The 18,988-nt window shown below is 44.3% G+C and overlaps 2 protein-coding genes across 4 annotated transcripts in view; one reads left to right on the top strand and one right to left on the bottom strand.

Moving 5' to 3' along the window:
* Positions 1–18,988, top strand: part of POU2AF1 (POU class 2 homeobox associating factor 1) — a 70,596-nt gene that overhangs the window by 9,438 nt on the left and 42,170 nt on the right. The gene's annotated exons all lie outside the window — the stretch shown is intronic.
* LOC118177901 (NF-kappa-B inhibitor zeta-like) lies at positions 6,733–17,991 on the bottom strand. Of its 3 annotated transcripts, none has more exons than XM_035345970.1 (12): positions 17,458–17,991; positions 14,987–16,933; positions 14,388–14,436; positions 14,079–14,125; positions 13,281–13,939; positions 11,694–11,799; positions 11,269–11,415; positions 11,008–11,068; positions 10,606–10,772; positions 10,413–10,523; positions 9,202–9,310; positions 6,733–8,879 (listed from the first exon to the last, which is right to left on the bottom strand). In XM_035345970.1, the coding sequence occupies exons 2-12, from the start codon at positions 15,119–15,121 to the stop codon at positions 8,869–8,871; spliced, it is 1,602 nt and encodes a 533-aa protein (XP_035201861.1). In that variant the 5' UTR covers positions 15,122–16,933; positions 17,458–17,991; the 3' UTR covers positions 6,733–8,868. The 3 variants fall into 3 exon arrangements, with proteins under 3 accessions (XP_035201861.1, XP_035201858.1, XP_035201860.1); XM_035345967.1 differs by having other exon boundaries at positions 14,987–15,108; XM_035345969.1 differs by having other exon boundaries at positions 14,079–14,122; positions 14,987–15,108.

Raw genomic sequence — 18,988 nt, 5'->3', positions numbered from 1 at the left:
TCTTTTTTTTCTTTTTTTTCTTTTTTTTTCTTTTTTTTCTTTTTTTTCTTTTTTTTCTTTTTTTTTCTTTTTCCCTCCTTACCTCATGTAAATATTTTGGTTAGGAGTGCGTTTTCTTCCCCTTATTGAACATAATCACTGGTGTTTCCAGTATATACCACACCAGATTTGTGCTACAAACTTCACGTTATCCTTAGCAATTTTCTTTCTGACCACTGGGATTTGGGAAGTCATTGTTATTTTGATGACATGATGTCTGAACAAGTAGGTACCGATGTGTTTATAATACCATACAAAGGCAGTCAAGCAAAATTTTGGTCTTTTTTTTTTTTTTCCTGTTAAATTGAATAAAGGTTTCTAAGTAAAGGAAAGGTTGTGTTCACACGGACACAGGTGGTGTATATTCTTTGGAAAATATTTGACCAACCTGGTCCATAGTTGTACTGTGTTATTATATTTCAGCATAAACTTTATTCTCCAGATAATGCTTACTGTGGCCTTTGACTCTGCTAAAGAAGGCCACTTGCTTTTAGATAATACTTGCTTTACAATCATATGGCTTTTCTTAAGAGAAGCTTACGCGAAAGCTGACATAGTTTTAAAGCCTTCCAGTGAAAGGCTGGGCTTTCACAAATTTACCTTGGGACAAAGCCAAGGCAATTTTGATGGTTCTTGGTCGTGTTACCCAGGAGTGACTCTTGAGGATCACTGTTCTCAGAACCACAACGTACCTTGAACAGTGCCATTTAGCAAAGGTTGAGGACATGGTGACAGAAGTGGGATATTTGTTGTGCTCCCTTTCAGTTTCACAGGTGGCTGAGCTGGGAGGGGAGGCTGAAGGTAATATTCTGCCCAAGGTGAGGGCGTACGACTGGGTCCTGCCGACATCCTCCCTGACTGGAGCAGTAGGTCACGGATCAGACCGTAGTCACATATTACACTCATAAACTTATCAGTGCAACACAACGTTTATTTGTTTTCCCATGCTTGTGTGTGTGGTGGTTTTTGGTTTTTGTTTTGTCTACAAGGTACCTAATCCCTGCAGAAGAGAAAGGAGTCTTCTTCCCCACAGGATACAAACACGATCGCATAACCTGGAGCTTCCCAGGGTTATTTGTCATCATCATCATCATAAAAACAAACAGCACCCATTAAATTGCAGTGGTGAAAGGGACCAAACGTGAAAGATTCTCATTTATTTTCCTTCCTGTTTCCATGGCTTAAGATTGATTTCTCTTTATTTTGCAGCATTTACTGCTGTTCTAATTCATTCTTCTGCGGGAATCAAATGAATGTAAGGCTTCTGGCACTTGGGACTTGATTGTTGTGCTAGAAAACAAAACACCTGATGACTGCTTGTTCTGAGATGATGCCGAAAAGCTCGCTGAATCACAACTGAAATTCAAGCAAATGAGGTTTATTGGCCAAAGAGAGACCAGATTTTTCAGATTCCAGGGACAATGCAGAGAAATTGCCGGTTTGGTTTTACTTCTTAGCTGTACTTTTTGTAACAGCAGTGTTTTATATCTAGATGGATTCAAAGGACATAATTTGGAGGAAATATATTAACATCTTTCCAGCTGAGCTCTGATTCTGGGTGAGGAGGTAGTGTATGCAATACAGTGGTGCAGAGCTTTTGTTTCTGCGAGAAAGTTTCATTTCATACGTAAGAGAATTGAGCTGAGGCTTTAGTATTAAACAGATGAGTATATTGTAGGAAATAGGTTACTATGAACACAATGTAAAATTCCACTACCAAAATGACCCCCCTAACATACATAAATATCATCACAATGGACTTTAGCAATGTACGTGTTTCACCTTAGCAAACAGGCTTTGGCTGCGAACTCGAAGAACTGCTGGGTTCTGCAGAAGCTTATCTCGCATTATATCAGAAAAGAGATTGCCTTTGTGTGTGAGTAATAATTCCAGTGAAATGGAAAGGTCATGTTAACTAGGACTCAAAACATGTACACCTTGGAACATTTACAAAATGAAATAAGAAACTAAAACCATTTAAAATCCTAGTAGAATAATTTCAGTTCCCTGGGATTTCTTAGAGTCTTTCTAGCTGGCAGAGACTTCTTAATCGACATGTGATTTCACGACAGCCTGAGTAGAACTGTAAACACACCTCTTAAATTCTGCTCTCTAAAGAAGCTTTATGGAAGTGGCAGAATGAGATGCAAAGAGGTCCCCCAAGGACAATGAAAGCTGAAGTTGTAAGGGGGGCTGTGTTTTGTGGACCGTAAAATGCCTTGTTAAGTCTCACTCTTTGTGAGGCTGGATTTTTTTTGGCCTTGGTGTAGACCTTTAAAAGCAGGTTGTTCTGTGTTTCCATGCTGCTGGTGACCAGCTCTTCGTGAATGGTTTTCTAGAAGCAATTGTGAAGGATTCAAAAACTGGCTACTCAGAAGCAGCAAAGGGATCCATGGGGTTTATTTAAAATGAAGCAAAACCAAACCAATTTTAGCGTTTATAATCTGCCACTATGTTTTTGTATTATTTCATGCTGTGTGTTTACCTTTAGATCTGAAGTGAGTATGGCTTTACACAGTAACCCTCAGGTAATGGTATTGTGATTTCTGTATGTACTTATCACACCACACAGAATTCAATATTTGTCTTTGGAGATCCTGTTTTGTTCTAAAAGATGAGATTACTTGTAAACTTATTGGGCCAGTGATGATGTATAGAGATGACAAATGGAGATAAGTAAGAGCTGGGACCTCCCTACACAGGCTTCTCCTGGGTATAGAGAGCAGTGAAGTATGGCCAAGTGTGGAGCACAGCAGCGCCTGGGGCTTTTCTGATAACTGGTTAACATCTTAGGTTTTAACCCCCAACAAATGATGTTTTATCTACTGAATCCTCATCTCCTCCTGCTATACCAAGTGAACCCTGAAACTGCATCACTGAAATAAAGGCGAAGTGGCTTCAAAGCAGATGACAAATAAAAAAATGTAGCCTGGGAAGCCAGAACAATTGTGTCTTGGGCATGGCAGTGAGCTCAGCAGGAATCTCCTTCCCCTCATCGTCTTTCTTCAGGAAAAACTTTTCCTGATAATCTCAACTTCAACTCCTTCCTCCTCCTGGAAATGGTGTGGGATGAAGGATGGGGGGAAAAAAAAAACAGGACACTGATCGTGCAGTGCTTGAGGGCACAGGTGCTCTGGGGCTGGCTCCGCGTGCAGGCAGGGATGCCCAAACCTCCAAGCCCACTTAGGTTGTCTGGGGACAGGAGGGACTTCTTGCTGATCCTGCAAGCTGTGGGATGCTGAGCTGCACAGCGTGCTCCTCCTTGGGAGAAGTGAATCCTCTGGGTGACCGGGCTGATGAAGGGTGCTGCAGCTCCTGGGCTGTGTGTGGCTGGGGCTGTCTGGGTCACAGCGCTTACTGCTGCCTGGGGGTTCTGTCTGGGAGGAGCAGGAGCCCGTGTCTTGACCTCTTTCCTTTTCCTGCCTCTCCCCACGGTGATTCCTCTTCACAGTGACTGAGACACGCGATTTTCAGTCGCTGGGACTCCTTTCTCTGCATCTGTTTCATCTGTCCTGTTCAGCGCCGCTGCAGAAACATGTCTTGTTTTGAATTGAATCATTTGGTTTCCAAGTTTCTCCAGCCACAAACAAAGCAGGAAAAATAAAACTTGATGGGTGAGACTGCACAAAAAGAATCTGAATCAGCCAAGAGCTCAGCCTCTCCCTCTTGCTTGGCTCAGAAACTTGGCTCCTCCAGCTCTGCTTGCAATTCAGCTTAGTTTTTGTCACGTGGAGGGAGAGATGTGGAGTTGTGGGAAATGGGATGCAGGGTGGTGTAGAGGAAGTGTTGGTGTTTTTTGACAAGCAGCTGTTGATCCATATTCTCAAAGAGCTGTGGGAGGGCTTTCTTCAGTGTCTTTCGCCCCACTCCCCCAACTCTTTTTTTTTTTATTCGTCTAGAAGCTTAAATTCTTGCTGTGAGTGTAACAGGGATTTTATTTTCTAGTGCAATTGTCTTTATGTGTGTTACTTCCAATCACAGCATTGTTCCATATCTGACATTACCTGTTTTAGTGGGCAATAGTTTGTGCTTCTCAGTTACGTTTTCAGGATCTGGGAGATAATAGCTTGCTTTTGCAAAATCCAGCACCCTTAGGGAGCCTTTGCAGCAGTGGTCATGGTTATGCAGCACAGCATGGTTTCAAGGCAATGTCTGGGAGAATAAAAACAGAACAGGAGGTGGATTTTCTGCTGTGGTCTGTCTTGGTATGATACCGGGCCAGGGCAGTGGGTCGGAAAGCAGCCAGATTCCTCCAGATTGGGATTCCCTTATGTCGAAAAGAATTCATCCTCGTCCTGTTTGGGAAAGGAGAATAGTGGAGCATTTGTGCCATCACTATCTACTGAAAGCAGCTCCCCCAGGAGCCATTTGCTTAACGCACCTTCCAGAGTTAATGGTCTGTAAAACGCTCTCTTGCTGGCTGCAGAATTCAGTGCTGCTGGAAATCTGGGCCAGATTCTCTGCTGCGCTCTCCTTTTTGTGTTGCTTCTGCTCGTTCCATGTGCATTATACCTTAAAGAGCTCCCATCTGTCTGCAGTGCAATTTCACGTTCATAAAATATCTTCCCTAATCTTTTCATCTTTTGCAAATGCTTTCTGCCACCTCTGCAATTCATTTTGTGTATGTTTCATGGATGTATACAAGCTGCTTGGTAGCTCAGATACCTCCTTTTCACCCAGGCCTGAATGGATTTTCTTAGAGATGGAAGCCTGGAGAATTGATGTGAATTACTGTAGGATTCTGCGCATCCTATGCAGATGAATGACAGGCCGTGGTTGCTCTGTCACTCGCTTTTAAGTGCAGGGAGTGTGGCCTCGCAATTAGCACTGGTGGTGAGTGTGTGCAGTGCGCATCAGAGAGCCCCATCAGTAACACGGAGCTTCTCTCCTTGCCAGGACCTTAAAGCCATTGCAAGTCTACTGCAGATCTCTCTTGAGTTTCTTCTTTCCTGATCAGGAACATCCCTGAGAACTGCTACAAGCACTGGATCTGGTCTATTTTATTACTTATTTTTATCTTTCTGTGCTGAATCGCTGCTAATTCAGCGGCAAAGCTCTTACGCTGCACTTAAAAATAATTATGCGTGACGGGGCTCATGGAACTTCAAAGCAGCAGGGAGCACAAATAACCACGCGAGCCAGTGAGCGACGCTCAGTTCGTAATGCCAGATGAGAAGTGAGGTGAAGAAGCAAGGCAGCTCCTCTAAGTATGGCCTGTGCCGCAGTTCAAAGGCATGACCACAGCTTGTGGGAGCACACGGGAGCTGCCTGGGAATGAATTAGCTGGAGGACTCACACTGCAAAAAACAGGCTGGTCACCGTAACTGGTATTGGGTGTCAGCAGCTCGGGGCTCTGTCCCAGGCGTGCCACGGGCTGGCTGCGCGCCTCCAACCTTGTGTGGCTGCTCTCGGAAGGGACCCAGGGCTGGGGAGTTTGGGGCTGGGCTGCCAATGTCAGTGCAGCCCTGCGAGGGACGGGTTCTGCCCTGTATCCTGCTGCAGGTGCAGAACGACAGCTCCCATCCTTCTCCTTCTGACGTAGTAGCAACCTGGGTGGGTAAAGCACAGGATGGGTCTTCAGGTAAGAGGTTGCTTCCTGGACTTCAGCAACCTGAAACCTTGTAGGCACCAGAAATGACCATGGAAAACAGTTTCTGGTGGTAGAGAGGACTTCATGGGGCTATGACCAGAACTGTAGGCTGGTGTTCACGTGCGCCTTTTCCAAACCTCGGTTTAAAGACAGCTGTGGGCGAAGCCTTATGAGTATTCTGAGTGTTGTAAAATGTTTTGCTAAGGCCTTGTTACCGCTGCTAACAGCTTTCAGCTGGGACTGGCTAAAGAGATTTGTGGGCAGCCTTGCAGGGTGTGGGGGCTGAAGGAAGTAATGCTAACTCTCCACTGAGTGCTATCCTTTCCTTTGGGACAGTCTTGAGTTGGTAATGGGCCCTGCTACAATTACAATATCCGTTAGCATGTACAGGGCTAGAAGGCATTAGCCCCACAGTTTTCACTTGACTGTAATTATTTTTCCACTTGGAGCCCAGCTGTTGAGACCAATTGTCAGTAAAGAGCTGGTCTATCACTTGCAGGAGTGATTGCATGAGGAGTTGGGAAAATGCAGTACTTGCAGAGCCCGTCTGAATGCTAACAGGCCTCCCTCTTGGCTAAGGGAAAAAAAATCTGAAAAATCTTGCTGTAGAAGTGCAAATTATTTTTATGTAGGGTAATTCCTATTCAAAGCCCTCTTCTATCGTCTTTTGATATAGAAGAGTATACAGTTAGCCACAGTGGATGGCTGAAAAGCTATGGCCTTTTCAGCAAACTCTTGTATTGATCTCCTTAGTTCTTTTTTTTTTTTCAGTTGTAGACAAAAATTCTAGTGCTGGAAAATTTTGGGAATTGTTTTTCAAGTTCATTGAAACAATAGTATTCTAGTTCCTAGCTAGAGGTAGTGGGTTGATGAATATGCCTGGAAGAGAAGGGTTTTTATTTTTATTATTATTATGATTGTACTCTTAAAACAAACCCCCCAGCAGTAACTAGTAAAAACCCAGCCTTATGCTTTTCAGGTGGGTGTGTTTTTTGTTTGTTTGTTTGTTTTTTGTCTTCCTGATTTGCTCTTTCTGTGATAGTCACTTCTGCTGTGAGTGTAGTAATGACGATAACAAGTCATAAAAAGAATTAAGATACATACTGCTTGAAATCATGTATTTATTGGCAGGAACGAACAATGAAACAACGTAAAGCGTACCTACTAATGGTAATGCAATTAAGATACAACTTGTAGAATATACTTCACAGGCTATTCAGCTTTAGGTATGTTGAATAAATGATACAGACTAATAGGTTAAAGTTCCTGTCCTCCCTTCACCTGAATGGAGTCCGTGTGAATAAATTTACTTGATTTATGCTGTGTTCATACACAGTAGTTTTCTACAGTCTTTAAAGATCTCCCATAAACCAATTCATTTTTTCACTTAAAATGCTTATTGGTGCACTTCCCTGCTTGTTCACTGTACCGCTTCATTCCTGGTTTTGTTTGTGATACAGAATTTCTTAGTTTTCACTGAACACAGGAAGTCTTTAGTTTCAATGGGTGTTGGATCTGATCCTTAAATCTCACGAATGGAGGCTGAGTAACTCAGAAGATCCTCATTAATTCTCTTCAGATGAATAAAAAGAGCTGTGAGCTCAGATGTGAGTTAAAATGCAAACATGAATGAGCGGTAATAGGGAGGACAGAGAAAAAATAAGAGGAAAATCGTTGTGCTTAGACATAAAACCCAAAAGGGGAAAGGAAAGACTTTATATGATTAAAACATGTAGAATGCCCATTGAAGGAGGTGGATGAATGTTCCAGTGTTTTACAACTCGTTATGTGAATAACGACACACCAATTTTACAATATACATAAGAATTTTGATGTACCATGCCTCATTCACACTAGAGAAAACAAATGCAGAGTAATGCCATACAGAAGAACACTGTTTAGCTGCTCAGGGCATGAGAAACAGGATATGACCCAGGTCCCACTGGAGTTAACTTAAACACTGTCATTTTTCAGTAAAACTTGATTCACGCTGTGCAACATAGCTCTTGGAGCTTAACACTTAAGGATATCCAACAGGAGAAAAGAAACCTTTTTACAACAAGAAGACTCAAAGGGATCATTAAAGATAAATTCCCCAAGCATGCTGAGTACTTAATACTGGATCCTGCAATGCTTACGTGTGAAAAACCTCCCAGTTTAATGGGAGGTGCGTGTGTGAGCTGATTGCTGGATCAATCATTTTGTAGATTATGTAAATGTAGATTGCTCCATACGTAGCAAACAGGGAAGTTTCATAGAAACCAGCTAATTCACAATCAGAAGTTACAATTATGTTAAGTCTGGGAAGAGATTTCTCTTTATCAGTTAATACCTAATTTCTAGGAATCCTGTTGAATACCTGGATATCTGGCAGTAGGAAATATTCAGGCTTCTGTTAGCCTTCTAACTTGCACAGTTGCTCAGTACAACAAATTATTCTTAGAGGTGTTTTTATACATTTGGATTTTATAAAGCTATATTCCTCTGTTAGATCACCAAGAATGAACTGACTCAAAATGTTTTATGTCCCAGACTTCACCTCCGTTCCATTACTAGTGGCAAATTCTGATTGCATAAATAAAGAGCTTGACTTTTGTTGAAGAAACACGCTCAGTAACAGTGTGTGGGGGGGTTTCTTTCCTTTTTTCTTTTTTGAGGGGGAGGGATTTTTTTTCCCAATGGGACTGCCTTGAAATGTGACAACTCCAGCCTTAGGAATTGAGAGCCACACCACTGAAAGCATTACATACAGCCCATCAGATTCTGATATCCAATAGCTCATGTCTAAAATGATGTTGCCTGAGGTTTCCAGCACATCTGAGCATTAAGTTCAGACTGTAGAGGCTGTGTGTTGGTACGCTCAGAACTAGGCTTTGGAGGGCTAAAATTTATTTTTTTTTTCAAACTAGGGAGCAGTGTAAAAACCCTTGTCAGAGCTTCAGAATGTAGAACACCGACAGCTCCAAGGGACTTCCAAAAAGAAGTGCAAGCGCTCAGTTTCATGAGAAAATTAAGACCTATTGATGGAGCATCTAACACTGAATGCCTAATACTGTTAACGCAGGGCTTAAGGATCTTCCCTATTTAGTAGTTTATTCTTTAATTCTGGGTACTGAGGAGGTATTTTCAACAGTTAGTTCAAGCTATAATACATCTGAAGACTTTTACTGTCTGTTCTTGGTCTATTCTTCAGCAACAGCTGCAGCATGTGGACCACGAGATACAGATAATGAGCCTTATCAGCATTTCCCTGGAAGGCAATAAACCAACAAATACTCAGTTCAGTCAACATGTTAAGTCTTCTTTCTTATGCCAAATACTCAGTGCCCTATTTTCTGTTTGGTTTTGGGTAAGGAGCTTTGCAAGCAAAAGAGATTCTGTGCAGAGCTCTGGACTTGATTGAAAGCCGATTATAAATCACCGGGCATCTTTTCCATCAGTTCATGTGAAACTGATGAATTATGGCTGTATAGCAACGCAGGAAATACGCTGGAGCTAGCTACTACATGACAGCTGTTGTGTTCAGAATAAAGGTTCTGACTAGGTAAAATCATTTCCCAACCACAAAATACCTTTAAGAACGATGTCAACGAAGTCCAAAGACGAAATGGAAAGAAGTTCAGAAAAGCTGTCTGGTGATGAGGCACAAGGCATTCTTGGAACCTCCAGCAAACTGTTACTCTGTGCGGATGAAGAAACCAGAACAGTAAATTCCCAGCAGAAGTCACGCGTGCTTTCTGTTAAGAACATGTTCTGGTTTTGCTGTGTGAAACCTAGATTGTGCTCCTTACCCGAAGATGGGAGGGGGTGGCATGTTATCAGTAGGTTCAGTCAGCAATGAGCTGGCTTGAAATTATTTTAATTGCTTCTATTGTGTTTTATCTCCTACAGATCATAACTGGTAAGAAGCTAGGTTCCTAAATGACCTGAAACATGGCTGTATGTTTATATTCCTATCTTAAAATGTTGTGATATCAGTTTCCGTACACGTGCACAAGTGAGAGCTCTTATCTGATAGTAAAATAGAAAAAGACGCTAGAAAAAGTGAAAGGGTTGTTGTTAGTTTTAAGCACTGAATATTTATTTAATCTTGGACAAATCTTTGAGGTTAATCTCTGCATTATTTCAGCAGAGCAGAATTGCACCCTAGAATCTTAGTTCTCTCTTATACACTCGAGCTTCTACTTTTCAGCGTTGGTGCCTTGATTCCTGTACCAAAAATTTAGCAAGAGATGCTGATACCCCCAGGAGAAGCCATCTATCTTTTGGCTCTGTCCATGCAGGCTTTGGCTGGTGTTGGTGTGGAATGGGTGTGCTAAGGGATGGAGGAAATGATAAAATTCAACCATTTCTCCAAGCAGGAATAAGGTGGTAAAATTCAGCTCTTTCTCCAAGTAGCAATATAGTGGCAGCGTTTGGGACGGTGGCATTTTCTTAGTGGGACTGGAGGAATTCCCTTGGTGTTGCTACTGAGGTGCCTCTGTCTGGAACGTCGGGAATGAATTTGTTGTTGCTGGGAGGTGTGAGCAGTGTGCCGGCAGCCTCTCCATGCAACCGGAGTTACTGCAAACGTAGCAGTCCCTCAAACAAGTGTGGTAAGAGTTCCTACAGTGCTTTCCTCCTGAAGAGGAGATTCTCTACCCTACACTAGCATGGGCAAGGCTTGGGAGAATTGTCTACTGCCATTTACAAAGCAGTATGGCTTATATTGCTGTTGGTAATGGTTGGGTTTCTTGGGTATAAATGCCAGAGCCTGCGTAAAAGTCACTGTATGGAGACTTACCTCTTGAAGAGGATCCTGTCTCTTGGGTTTATAGGTCTGGAGCAAACACATTAGCTCAGTGTTCTCCTCAATTTTTAAATAGGGCGTGGTAATTTGACATGAATTCAGTACCTGCAAATGACAGAGAAACCTGTGACTGCAAACAAATAAGAAAGCATGAAGTCACAATAAACAGCCTGTTGCTGGTTCTCACCTGCATCTCCAGCTTTCCTCCCATTTGCAATAAGCAGTTAATTCCCTCGAGAATTTGATCTTTGCGTAGTCTGAGAAACCTTCCCGTGTCGGTATTGATGTCAGTTTTCTGCGATTGCAGAGCTAAGACGGTGTGGGCAAGAGCAGCACAGTGCAGCGGGGTTAAACCTGAACGGAACAGCACAGGCAGGTCAGGCAAATCCGGCACTGGAACACTCCACTGGAGGGAACCATCCCGTGCTTGGCTATTTGTAAGGGATGCCCTGCCAGGACTGATTGGCTCGCCTCTTAGAACTTGTAGTTTGAACACAAAGTTGATCATCCTTTGGCCTAGATACAATCTGCACTTTGAAACCTCTGGCATCCACGCTAAGCATCCATACCGCTAAGCTTTTCCTCTTACCATAGTGGTCAGTCAGGTTCACTTCTACCCGCATGCCGTTGTCTTTGCAGTTTTTCAAAACCTGAAATCAAGATTTTGAGATGATAAATTCTGATTTTGGCACTGTCAAAATACCTCCGTTAAAGTTATCTGACTTTAACCACATCAGACCAACGATGATGTTCATGTACATAAAATCCTTGTCTATTTCAAAGAAAAGCAAATGCATTTGATTTCTTTGTCCTTGCACTTAGGGTTGCACAACATAAACGACCAGCTTACCTCTAAAACTCTCAAGTAGCCATTCTCTGCGCACAGGTGGAGCGGAGTTTTCCCCAGCCCGTCCTGTTCGTTGACGTTAGCTCCCAGGGATATGAGGTCGCTGACCATCAGGTGTTGGTTCTTTTCTGCAGCAAGGTGTAATGCAGTCTGAGAAAAGAAGAACGAGAGAAACTCATTGCTGCTTTAAAGCCATTTTCACCATCCACGGCACTTAGAGAATGTGTTGGGGAGCTGGGACCTTGGGTTTGGTTCCCAGCTGTGTTAATATTTGCTCGGTGCAGATCACTCCCTCCCTCTTTTGGTTCTCCCCTCTACACAAGGATCGTAGCCCCTCCTCGCCTAAGAGGATGCTTGCTGTTTATCAGGGTTTGAAAGACATTTGTGTGACAGAAGGTGTCCCTATTCTCTGCAGGTTAGCATCTTACCCGTTTCTCTGCGTCCTTCTCGTCAATTTTGTTCAGGGATGCAAATCTCCGTGCGAGTGCGTAAGTCAGGGCTCTTCTCCCTTGTGCAACAGCCTTGTGCAGCAGCCTGGAATAAAACACCACTTTAAACAAGTAGGAGATAAAGCAATGGTTAAATCACTCAAAAGTAACAGGGGGAAGGGATTTTAAAACATGAAATGTTAAGGGGCATACAGGCCAAAAGCTTGGGGTATTTAAGCATTTATTTAGTTTGTATATGAATGAGGAAGATGCTGGTTTTGCAGCTTTGTTTGAATGCATCTGCCAGGATATCTTGGTCCTCAGTTCTTGCTGTTGTCCCATTCCTCGCCTGTCTAAGAGCTACTCCACACTTCATTTTTGCTACCAATCTCCATTTCTTGCTTTCTTTTTCTTTTTTTTTCACCTACATCCATGGAAAACTACATCCATTTTCACCTACATACATGGTAAAGGGGTAAAAGAGACAAAAACCCAGAGAAGGGAAACCTTTCTCCTGCACTTAAAAGAAGTACTTCCAAACCATAATTCAGTCCTAGGTAGGAGAGCTCCGTTTCTTCTGTGCATTCAGTCTCACTGTACTACTCAAAATAGTACTTTTCTCCTGAACTTCGTTCAGAAACGACTTGTGTTCTTGTAAATGTGGGCACATCTTCCTTTCCTCCTGGAGGAGACGCTGATGCAGACATTGTTTATTATTATTATTATTATTATTATTACTTTTTTCCTGTAGCAAGGTACCCTTGATGACTTCTCTATAATTCTGCAACTCGTTGCAGTCCTTGTTCGTTTCTGTGGGGTCTGTGAATACTTTGGGGACAGAGCTGTCTACATGAACGGGAACAAATCCCTTTTCCACCAAGCCTAGGACAGTTTATAAATTAAGTTACATGCTCCGTCAGTCTGATTTGATAGTAATATCTTCAAACTAGCTGAACCTCATGGAACAAAATAAGAGATATGAAGCAAGTAGCTGTTTATAAAAAAATAAATAAAGACGCCATGCTGGGCAAAATGAGATCAATAAAACCTTTGCTTTCAATTAATTTCTAACAAAACAGCCACTCCCAGTTCTTTGGAAGTCTGTGCTCTAAACTGGCAGCGTGTGTGTGTTTAGGTGTAATCCTCCCACCCATTTTTATTGCCAACTAATAAAAAAAAGTAATTTTCCTGAGAGTGTCTGCAGCTTGGAAAAGATCTCTTGCAAATCTTTTTCTGTGGCAATTGTTTTGCTTGATTCAATTTTCTTACGAATACCTGTAGTTTATAACTCACTCTTGAATATTGTTCAGAATGAATTTTTCCTGAGGTCAGTTGTAGTCTAGCAATCCTACTGCAAAAATGAAATCTTTCTCTAAACTAATTTAACCTGGATTCTAATTTTCATAATTGGATTCTGATTCTGTCTAAAACTGTGGGTGCTGAAGCACATCTGAGCCTCCCATGGAGCAAGGAAGCCTTTGCTGCAGGGGTGCCCTCAGCCAGCAGCTGAGATTACAGCAAAGCCTCAGGACGAGCGAGGCCCCAGGAAATAGAAAGCAATGAGTTTCTATAGGAAAAAGTGGAGACCTGTTGCCATTTTCATCAGGTGCAAGCAGTTTGTCGGCTGGGATGTTTCGCAGCAAACTTTCTTCCCTGTGTAGCTGGAACTGGAAGAAAGAGATGGCAGAGAGATCCTGCTGTGTGAAGGAAATCGAGGTCAACTTCACGTGTCCCCCAGCATCCGGAGAGCCCACGTTAGCTTCCAGAAATGCCTCCGGGTGGTGTCCTGATGGGTCAAAGCAGGGAGATGGGTTCTGTGCAGGGTGTCTCCAGAAATCCTTCTGGGTACTGGCACGGCCGCCCTGCACCCACCAGCTGCTTTCTTTCTCACTTGTCCTTGGGAACGTTCCATGCGAGCTGGGCTCTTGCACATTTTTCTGACCATCGTGAAAAGAAGGCTGTACCTCTTCCTGCACGGCTGAGCTGTGCTCTTTAAAACAGCACTGGGACTGCAGCTTGGTGAAGCCGTGGCGCCTCTCCTGCAGGCCACCAGCTGCCTGCTTGCTTCCTCTGCTTTCCCACCGGGAGGCTTGCGGGTCCGTGGAGAAGCCCTGCCCAAAGGCATCTGGCACCGAGCTCAGAGACTCCTTCTTCAGCTGGCTTTTGTTCAAGTCTTCCTGCAGCACCTCGACCAGGATATCGAGGTCCTCTAAGCCTTTCAGCGTTTGCCCAATGCTCTGCTTGCTCTGAAACAGCAACAAAAACGGGGAGGGCGGAAGATGGGGGAGGGAAATCAGACATGAAATGTCCTGTTCTCACTCAGTGATACAACATGAAATATGCCTGGGGAGGCTGGCAGCATGGCCTTGAAGGTGTTATGCATACCTGCCTAAGCTGTTTCTCTGTATAAGGGTGAACTCTTCTCTTTTCTGCTGGAAAGAAAGGAAGAGAAAATCTATTTTGAGTTATGGGGGGAGTATGCAGGAGGTATTTTCATCAGGAATTTTGTCCCAGATAACCGATAACATACAGGGTCTTGGCGCACAGCCATCCTGCTCCTGTAATGCAAGGGGAGCTAGGAGCTGGCATGGGTCACTGACCCTGGGAGAGAAGTGGCTCAGCTCTTGGGTACTTAACGGGGATGTCCCCGTTAGAGAAGGGGGCTGTTACCAAGAGAGGAAGGAGCTTCCTAACCTGCTTTTCCTGAGGATCCTTTGGTTGCCATCTTCGCTAATGAGGCTTCCTGAGGACACACACAAAAAACAGCTATTAAATAAAATTAACCGAGATCCTTGCACATAAGAGAAAGTGAAACAGTGGCAAATAACATAACAAACTGTGTAAATTGTCCTGCACCATGCGCTTTGCACAGCAGGCTGCAAGCAAATCAGTTTTCATGAGTGGGTAACCCATGGCAGCCTTACAAAGATAGCGGCAGAGCCTTTTGAGCAGACCTGGTGGCGGGGAGCCTACCAGCTTCGTGGCCTGGTTTTGCAGGCTGTTCACAAGTCGGGGTTGCTAGAGCAAAATCGCTGCTGTTTTCAGGCTGTCTTTGGATTACAGTATGCAGAGCACGGATGGGTTCTCGATGTGTCTAGGGAATGATGTTCCTAGCACAGGCTCTGTGTAAAATTTGGTCTATTCTCCACCTTCGTTAAGAGCTTAATGCTCTTGGTGGATGGAAGAAGCAGCAGCTGTAGCTGTCACCTCTCCAGAACTTCACAGGGTGGGACGTGCGTGTACAGGATGCTACAGCTCGGAGCCACCTCCCTAAACCCAAGGAGCATCCTTACCTTGCTCTGAGCTGGCTCCAGGCCTTTGGAAAGCCGGATTTTTTTCAGTAGCTCCCGTACCGGCATCTTCACCCTCACGCCCATATAACGCTTCTGAGGGGGGTTGGAGCTGAGTGCAGGCTCTGGAAAAGTCATAACACGATGCTTAAAGTAACATAATTCTGAGCTGCTTGGAATAGTGGGAGGGTGAGGTCACCCTGGGAGACAGCCTGTGATGCTGGTGCTCGTCATCGGCTGTGGGAAACTTCCACCTCACCCTGTGTGTCCCTTAGCCCTGGCCTTTTATTAAAACACTTCCTGCTGCACAAATACCCCAGTGCATTGCTTCTCAGGCTACAACTGCCTCACAAAGGGAATTCTTTTCTGGAGCAAGCAAACAAAAACAAACCCCAAAGCTGGCTGTGGGATCTTCAGTCTCAGGGCACAGGCAGAGAGCTGAGTTAACCTGCACGTTACCACATGAAGGCCACGGTCAGGCTTCAGCGAGCAGGGGTGGTTCCAGTCTGCAGAGAAGGAAGAGCAGAGGCTGTCCCACGCGTGAGCGTGCTGCTGGCGGTGGGAGCGGGACAATAAGGAGCAGCGCAGCAACGCAGAAGGAAATTCAGATGGATGGTTGGGAAAAAAGAAGGAAAAGAATCAGATGTTTCTGTTCTGGCACTTTCAGCAGTGCAGAAATAATGGTGCTATCTTGAGACGTGGCCTTGGGCAGCTCCTCTTGCTGCCCATCAGCTCAGGGCTGCCAGGCTGGCTGAGAGCACATCGCTCTGCTTTTAGGCACATCCAGGTCAGCGCCCCTCTTAGCCACGTCTTACTTTTCCTCTGGTGCAGTGAACCTCTGTCCTGTGCTTTCTTATATTGACATGGGTGAAAAATGAGAGTTGTTTCAGGGCTGAGATAGTGATGCCATATCCAAAGTCTTTCTACAGCAGTTCTCGGTGTATTTAGAGGTCAGTACGGTGCAATTCAAAGGGAAGCAAGGATTTTCTGTAGTGGAATGAAATGGTTATTTGAGAATCTATATAATTGTCCAAACAAGCTTGTCTTCGTCAAAACAAGCTGCTCTGTAATTGTTTGTGTTAGGTCTTCTTGCATCTCAGACTTGAATCCCCAGACTTGAAAGACTTGCCCAGATTAGGAGCTTAAACGCATCGCTTTTGAAATACCTTTTATGTAACGCTGCTTCCCACCCCCCGCTCCCTGAGCACCATCCTCTTCCTATAAAACGCATTCAGTAGCAGCTATCATCATTGTCAAACGATAGCTTTATTGCATTAGTTCCGCATCTTCCCAGCTCGTTAGCAGAGACGATGCACAATTACGAGGCGGGTGCTGGGGTCACTGTGCAGGCTGCTGAGGGGTCAGCCAGCAGCGTGTGCTGGAGCAGGGAGAAGCTTCCCTCCTCTTGCAGGTCAACACTCAACAATTAAACAATGCAGCAGGCTGTGAAAAGGTTTGTGCAGTGCAGGCAGGCAGCTTCTGCTACAGTCGGTGGTAAGAAAAACTTGGGGTACCCCGTGGTAGCTGCTGGCATCTGGCGGGCTAGGTGCTGCGCAGGAGCTCAGCAGATGTGCACGGTGCATCTGCCCAGCCTCGGGATGTCTCGGAGCAGGCAGGATTGGCATGGAAACCAGCCGCACGAGATATGGTTTCGCATCACGTGGCGGTGTTGCTCTTCCCTGCTGCGGGCGATGGGAGGCTGACGCCCCTTCGGCAGGCGGGTGCCGGATCCCAAGCAGCCAGCAGCGCGTGACGGATGTGCATGGAGCTGCTGGGCTGTGCTCAGGTTGCTGCCCTTTGTGAATGTCTGACCTACCGCTGAATATTTAAAACATTGGGAGTTGGAAAATGTAGATTATTTCTCAGACTGCTCTGGAAATGGGAATAATTCCCGGTTTAGACTGGTGTTTGAAGAAGAATGATTTAGTCTCTGTAGAGCATTTTAAAGGCCTATGTGAAAAGAATTATGAAAAGGCTAAATTGCTAGCACGTTATTATCTTCAAGCTATTTTACAGTAAAAATGCTAGATGATGGGTTAGATTACATGCCCAGATGTATCCTTGAAAGTGAAGGACTCGGCAAAGGCAATGATTCATCGTGCACACTTTCAGACGATTTTGTAATCTTAATAACTCAGAAGGTCACATCTATTACATTGGTGTTAAAGTCAGAACCAACCTTGCAACTCAGATTGTAACCGAGCAGCAGGATGCTAGAGAGAGACCGAAACAATGGAGTGCTGAGCAACCCTTTACGAAAGGGAATAACTTCTGACTTCAGCAGCAGAGCACAGCAAAATAAAAACAAGAGTTGTGTAGGAGAGAGCATCTTTGTTTGACATTACAGGCACGGCAGCTTAGCGTGTGCTGCTGTCCGTACAGCTCTCTGCTGGCACAGAAGGAGTTGCGAGGCAGTGCACCTTTTTTGCAAAAGCAGCATAAAAGAGAAAATGCGAATAAAGATTTGATCTTACCAGCAGGAGCAGACATCTCTTGTGGTTTACGTGGAGGTGTAGGGTAGATCTCGGGGCTCGCAATGTTAAGTTCAGTTAATCCAGAGTCTGGCAGCGATGGGCTTTGTTGAAAGGAGCTTTTGGGGCTGGCAGTTTCTCCAGGCAGTGGAGATCCTTGGCCTGGGCTGTAGCCACAGGTTTCATTTTCACTGCTGTTTTGATTGACCAGTAGTTCAGGACTCATGCAGACTGTTTGCAGCATTACCTCTGTGTGCGTAGGAAAAGGTGAAAAAGGAGCTTTTTCAAGTTGTAGGAAAGAAAAAAAAAAAAAAAAAAAAAAAAAAAAAAGCTTATTTGGTTGCAAAAAGAAGAAAAAAAATGAAGTTTCACATCAAGCACATGATAGTTGTATTTAATTCTCCAGTGTAGTTAGCCACTCGAAGCTGGGTCCAAATTTGCTCCCCGGTTCTTCCCAGCAAATTGCAGCAGTCGCAGGATAAAGCCCGCCTCGGGATCCCGGCAGTCACTGCAAACTGCTTTTGAGAGTTTCTTGGTGCAACCCTCCCTCGCTCTTTATAGTCAGGTATGGCCTCAAGGACGTCAGCCTGGGAAGGCCCCACCCTCTTTCCTAACTGCAGCAGCAGCTGATGAAGAAATGACTTTTCCCATGAAGAGACCGAGTGTGAGTTGAAAAGTCGTTTTCCCTAGGTACAAAACATAACAATTAAGCTGTTGGATTCACTGCAAATAGCTCGGGTAGGGAAAGAGACCTCTGACTTAGACTAATAGGTTGGATTGTGCAAATGAGAAAGGGATCCAGAAACAAATGTTTTGTCAATTCTTGTGTTAGGGGAAGGAAAGAAAAAAGGCAGTTTTTCCAAGGTTGTGCAAGAGGAAGCTCACAGCCTTCAAGAAGCGAAAATAATCTTCCCTTAAGCACAGAAATTCAGCTAAGGAAACATATCCTCTACTTGCTGCGTAGTCTTGGGTCTGTGATGAGAGAGAAGAGCTCCATGCTCCGTAAGGATTTAAGTGTTTGTTTTTGTGGTTTTTGTTCGTCTGCTTTGTTCATCGCAAGGCATGATGCTTAAATATTGCGACAGGTGCGACTATTAAAACTCCCGGTAAGAATCTGTTTGGAGGGACGCTTTTCTTGCAGGAGGTGCTTCCTTGTCACAGGGAGACTTCTGTACCAGATTTAAACTCCTTCCTTGTGTCCCTGGGAAATAGATTTCATTTTACGCACCTACATGAGCTCGAACAGGCATTTCTCTCAAGTTCCTTGTTTGGAAAAAGATATCAAAGCTTATCAAACGCAGCAGCTCACATATCTGTCTTGGAAAGCACCCCAGGTTACTCCCATACAGAGTAGTCTCATGTATGCCTGACCAGAAAGCAGCCAGACTTTCTGGACCAAGTTATAAGAACAATGTTATAATAGTTTTAGTTTAAATTGGTACTGACTCCTCTCTGCAGACCCACACAATCCCCGTGACCCATTTTCTCTGCACTTAATAACTCCGGTCTCAGGAATATTGGAAGAATTATTTAG

The sequence above is a fragment of the Oxyura jamaicensis genome, chromosome 24, assembly GCF_011077185.1.
Source record: "Oxyura jamaicensis isolate SHBP4307 breed ruddy duck chromosome 24, BPBGC_Ojam_1.0, whole genome shotgun sequence".
NCBI classification, from domain to species: domain Eukaryota; kingdom Metazoa; phylum Chordata; class Aves; order Anseriformes; family Anatidae; genus Oxyura; species Oxyura jamaicensis.
Note: the sequence above shows the minus strand (reverse complement) of the source record. Positions and strands in the feature narration are given on the sequence as shown.

Coding starts and splice junctions, on each gene's coding strand:
- LOC118177901 (XM_035345967.1), bottom strand. CDS start 17,698: ATGCTGCAAACAGTCTGCATGAGTCCTGAACTACTGGTCAATCAAAAC. Junction 13,940..14,078: donor CAGAGAAACAGCTTAGGCAG/GTATGCATAACA, acceptor TTGCTGTTTCAG/AGCAAGCAGAGCATTGGGCA. Junction 11,069..11,268: donor GCTACTTGAGAGTTTTAGAG/GTAAGCTGGTCG, acceptor TCTTGATTTCAG/GTTTTGAAAAACTGCAAAGA.